General features: G+C 35.6%; 1 protein-coding gene across 1 annotated transcript in view; it reads right to left on the bottom strand.

Annotated features, from left to right (window-relative positions):
• Positions 1–4,244, bottom strand: part of LOC106881444 (uncharacterized) — a 47,407-nt gene extending 43,163 nt beyond the window's left edge. The window contains exon 1 of the mRNA XM_014931832.2: positions 3,302–4,244. Coding sequence (XP_014787318.1) covers positions 3,302–3,617 — 316 coding nt within the window. The 5' untranslated portion in view covers positions 3,618–4,244. The remainder of the gene's footprint in view (positions 1–3,301) is intronic.
• Positions 4,245–4,763: the final 519 nt, after the last annotated feature.

Consider the following 4,763-nt stretch of genomic DNA (forward strand, 5'->3'; position numbering starts at 1 on the left):
ACACACACACACACACATACAAACATATATATATTTTTTTATTAGATAACCAAATGCATACACGTCCAACCCCTTTCACGTCTATCTCTCTCACACACAAATAGGCGAATCTATCGTAAACAACATTTACATATGCGTAAGAAGCAGTCGATAATTGACCTAAAAACGGCGGCAAAACAACACAGATTTAGGACAATCCACATCAATCGATACCTTAATGAAAACAACCTCCATATCTGCATGTTTACTACACTTATTGACACACGCACACATACATAATATGCATGTTCCCTTCGCTCCTTATTTTTCCCCCTTTATTTCTTCGTCCAGCTCGAACAAGAACGAAAGCGTTGGAGCTTAGCAAACAAGGAAGACGTAAATACAAAGGTAGGACTTCCAACTAATTAAAGAGTGACCCGGACAAGTAAATAAAGTGATAGGTAGATTACCAAACGAGAAGAGGTCCTTCACAGAATTATGAAATACCTTTCCTCAATGATTTTAAAAAGGTATTCAGTGGAAGATGGGGTTAAGTTTTTATATAATCATTGAAATATAGCAGCTAGATCTCCCACAAAATCACATTCTACCGTAAAAAAAAAAAAGACCAAATTAGATAATCTGATTAGGTCTGTGTATTGTGCCTACGAAAAAAATGGGATGGTCACGGACGGAATGCATTTGATCATATATTTTGATCGACCAGTTTACTTGGGCTTAAAAATAATAATAATAATAAAACGTTAACTCAACTGTAAACAAGTTTACATTTTGTTTCTAAACTAAATAAAGAGCAATTTAGAAATCTATAAGTGGGGTACTAAGAAATATATTAAAATGGAGTTAATAGGTATATATAAAATCAAAACATGTTTTCAGTAGTTTAGAGCAGAGTCCTTAGAAAACGGACAATTTGGTTGGGTTGACGTCTGCAAAAGAAATAAACTAGTTACAAAAAGGGTGGAGGGTATCACAAGAAGTAAAAACAATAAATAAATAAATAAATCCATATGCATTACGTGTCACTATTTTTATCGAATTGGCAGAATCGTTAGAACGTCGGACAAAAATGTCTTGCGGTATCGCTTCCGGCTCTTTACGTTCCTTGTTCAAATCCCACCGAGGCCAACTTTGCTTTCACTCTTTCGGTATCGATAAAATAAAGTACCAATGAAATACTGGGTCGATGGTATCGACTAAGACTTGCCCCTTGAAAATTGCTAGCCTTGTGCCTAAATTAGAAATTATTACCAAGGCAACGAGCTGGCAGAATCGTGAGGACGCCGGACAAAATGCTTAGCGGCATTTCGTCCGTCTTTATGTTCTCAGTTCAAATTCCGCTGAGGTCGACTTTGCTTTTCATCCTTTTGCGGTCGATGAAATAAGTACCAGTTGAACATTGGTAATCGACTAGCCCCACTTCCCCCAATATTTCAGGCCTTGTGCCTATAGTAGAAAGGATTAAGGCAGCTTGAACCGTCAGAAAAAATGCTTTGCGATATTTCTCATGGCTCTTTACGATCTGGGTTCAAATCCCACCGGAGTCAATGTACAGGAATTGATAGTGTTAACAACTCACGCCTCGCCTCAAAATTGCCTAACTTAGAAACTATTAATATTATTGGATATATTTAATTTATTCAATATGATCAGTATATAAGAAATAAAATTTGTATAACAATGAAGTTCGTGCTTACTGTATGGTGGAAACAGATAATGCACAATTAAATACTTAAGTTGACAAGAGTGTTTGCAAACTCAGCAACTTATACCTGTCGCTTGCCAACTTCGTCTAAAATTAAACTCGTCTTCTACATGACTGCGACGTACAAAGTTTCAACTAAACAAATAGATCAAGACTTCTCACAGAAGTTTCATTACATGAAATATATAGATGACTAACATCAAATATGAATAGAAGTTTAAGTTTACCAAACTAACTGTTTTTCGATCAATGTTATAAAATAATAACAGAAAACATTTTTTTTTATATATAGGCAAAAATGTCCCAGATTTTTAAGAACGTCTCATAAACACGAATTCTGTTAAGTGAAAGAAAATCTTTATCTGTAAATATTAACTTTCGTTATATAATAAATAAGGTGCGTTGTAGAAGTGTTATGTCGTTGAGCTGAGCCTGAGTTCAATTCCCAATTACAGCTGTTAACCATGAACGTCACACAATCTACCAGGTTCTCCATATACACCAGAAATCCTTATTTCTATAAAAGACATCAACATACTAATTAAATAACAACGATAATATGAATATCAAGTTGGTTATGAAATCCGACATCAGATAACAATAACAGTTTATTCTAGTGAAGAACTTGGCTGGTACGGTGATGTTTGACTGCAGGCGATTTACAAGACAAGCTGCTGAAAACGAACCGAGCCAAAAACAAGCCAGCTAAGCAAGAATGAATGTATTAAAGTCTATCATAATAATTCTTCCAATAACTTCCAACCTTAAATTATCGACAGCAGATGCCAGCCACCCTGCCACACGTGGCTAGTATCATCAGTACACCCGATTATATAACACGAGGTTTTATAGTTTTACAATAGACATGTCTAGTGTATGTCTGTGTCTTGCAAGAAAAACGGACAATAATTCCTACGTAAGCAGAACGGTGATGGACGATGGTTGGTTCAGTGATCGCCTGTAGCCATTCAAGAGGCTGAACCAAAATCATTTACGCTTAACATCATAAGTATTTCTTATATTTCATCAGAAACGAGAACCCAAAAATTATTATTTCTTATGATTAGGCAAAATACCAACTTTTGATGGTGTATGCAGAAAATAGTCGGTTGGCTTGACCTATGATATTACTGGTACATATTTCATCTCGCTTTGGTGGACAAAGGGTTACATTTGAACTCAAAACCTAAAAGGATTAAATACTATCATTAATTTAAACATACATTTTACCATATCTGTCATAACCAATCGTCGGACAGTTCAAAAGTCCAACAATGTTAACAATTTTTTTTTGATTATTCGAGGACATTTTTGGGGAGAGAGAAGAGGAGTACGGTCGATGGAATATTGTTAAGTGCACCCATATCATCGAACACCCAAGATGAAAAGCAAAGCCGTCCCCATGGGAATTTTAATCCAGAAGTCATTTACAGAACAAAGCACCGTAAAATGTTTAGGTACCTCTAAATTGTCTCCACCAATTCTACACCCTTAATAAAAATTAGTAACAAGTTAATCGTGAATCTTTCAATGATGCAACAGAAGTTAATTAACAATGGTCAAATGTGTATACAGATAGATATATAAAAGTCTCACCATGATATCGATCCGATGGTAATTTGTCAGCTTCAGTTAAGCTAACTAATGTGTAAGCGTAGAATAAAAGTATGGACAAAATGAAGGTTACGGACGAAGTATGTGAAAAATGTTGTAAGCCGGACAGACAAAAAAATCTGAGGCTGTGTTTAGTCGTTTGGTACTCAGTGGTCCTTTCATGGAGCTCAATATAAGGACAGCCATACGTTGTTGGCCGCATGTTAGGCAGAGCCGGTAATAGAAGTTCAGAAGAATATGCTGGACTGTTTTCATCAAAGCTGTTGTCCTGGTAATTGTGGTTGTTTTTGTGGTACATTTTTGGGAAAGGCTAACTCGGCTGGAAACCGTTTCAAGGCTACACAAAGTTGTGACAAAACATTTGACAGCCACGAGACGGCTGTGTGGAGCAAATAGAATCTTGTTCACTTCAATAAACAGCAACGAGAAGTGGTGGAAAATAGGTAAACATTAGTGAACACAGGTGTTCAACTTAGATGTATATAATATATACATGTATCAAATTAAATTAATGAAATACACGGACGGGTGATGGCAGAGGTTTTTGTGTAGCTGTGATGTGCTTTCTCTTCTAATTAAGCGTTTGTAAATTTTACTTACGAAGACAAAATGCTTCGTTCTGTTTCTGCAGCTTTGTTCACAACAAACTGGACTCAAAAACACAGTTCGAATGACGAGCATTGAGAATTCGTAGATCCATAATGATTCTAGCAGTTAACAGGATTATTTAAGGTCCATGACGGACGGTAGTAGAACGAATAAACGGGACGGGGCTGGCAACTGTAGTGTTATTGACGTCGAACTTATACTATAAAATGTGTATATATGCGTGCGTATTTGTATGTGTGTGTATAAGCATGTGTATCTACGTATATATGTATACGCGTATGTCTTTATGTGAGTGTGTATATGCGTATGTATTTATGTTATGTGTGCGTTTTACGAAATTTTATCAATGGCGGACTTGTGACATGCGCAGTGATACTCAGCTGCTGCTACACACACACACATACACACACACAAGTTGTTTGTCTCAAATCTCCAAGACTTACTCATTCTTTCAATCATTTCTTCATTTCCCTTGCTTTTGTTTTTCTCTCAGTTCTCCCCATCCAACTCTATTCCGTTTCTCTGCTTCGTAAAATGTTTTACATTTTTTTTTATTACTAGTTTTAATTTTATTATTATTCTTTCACTTTTATTACCTTTTCATAACAATTTTTCTCTCGTCTAATTTGTTTAGCCCTTGATTCCTATTATTGTTTTCTTAAAACCCCTCCCTTCCTTTCATTTTCACGCTAATTCTACACCTAGTTTCTCTATCTATCTATCTATCTCATGTACACACACATATATAAATATATATTTATATATATATATAGTTTTCTTTATGCATTGTTTTCCTTTCTCCCTATTCCTTTCAATAAAAGGAATATGTTTTCGT

Source organism: Octopus bimaculoides, chromosome 4 (assembly GCF_001194135.2).
Source record: "Octopus bimaculoides isolate UCB-OBI-ISO-001 chromosome 4, ASM119413v2, whole genome shotgun sequence".
NCBI lineage: Eukaryota > Metazoa > Mollusca > Cephalopoda > Octopoda > Octopodidae > Octopus > Octopus bimaculoides.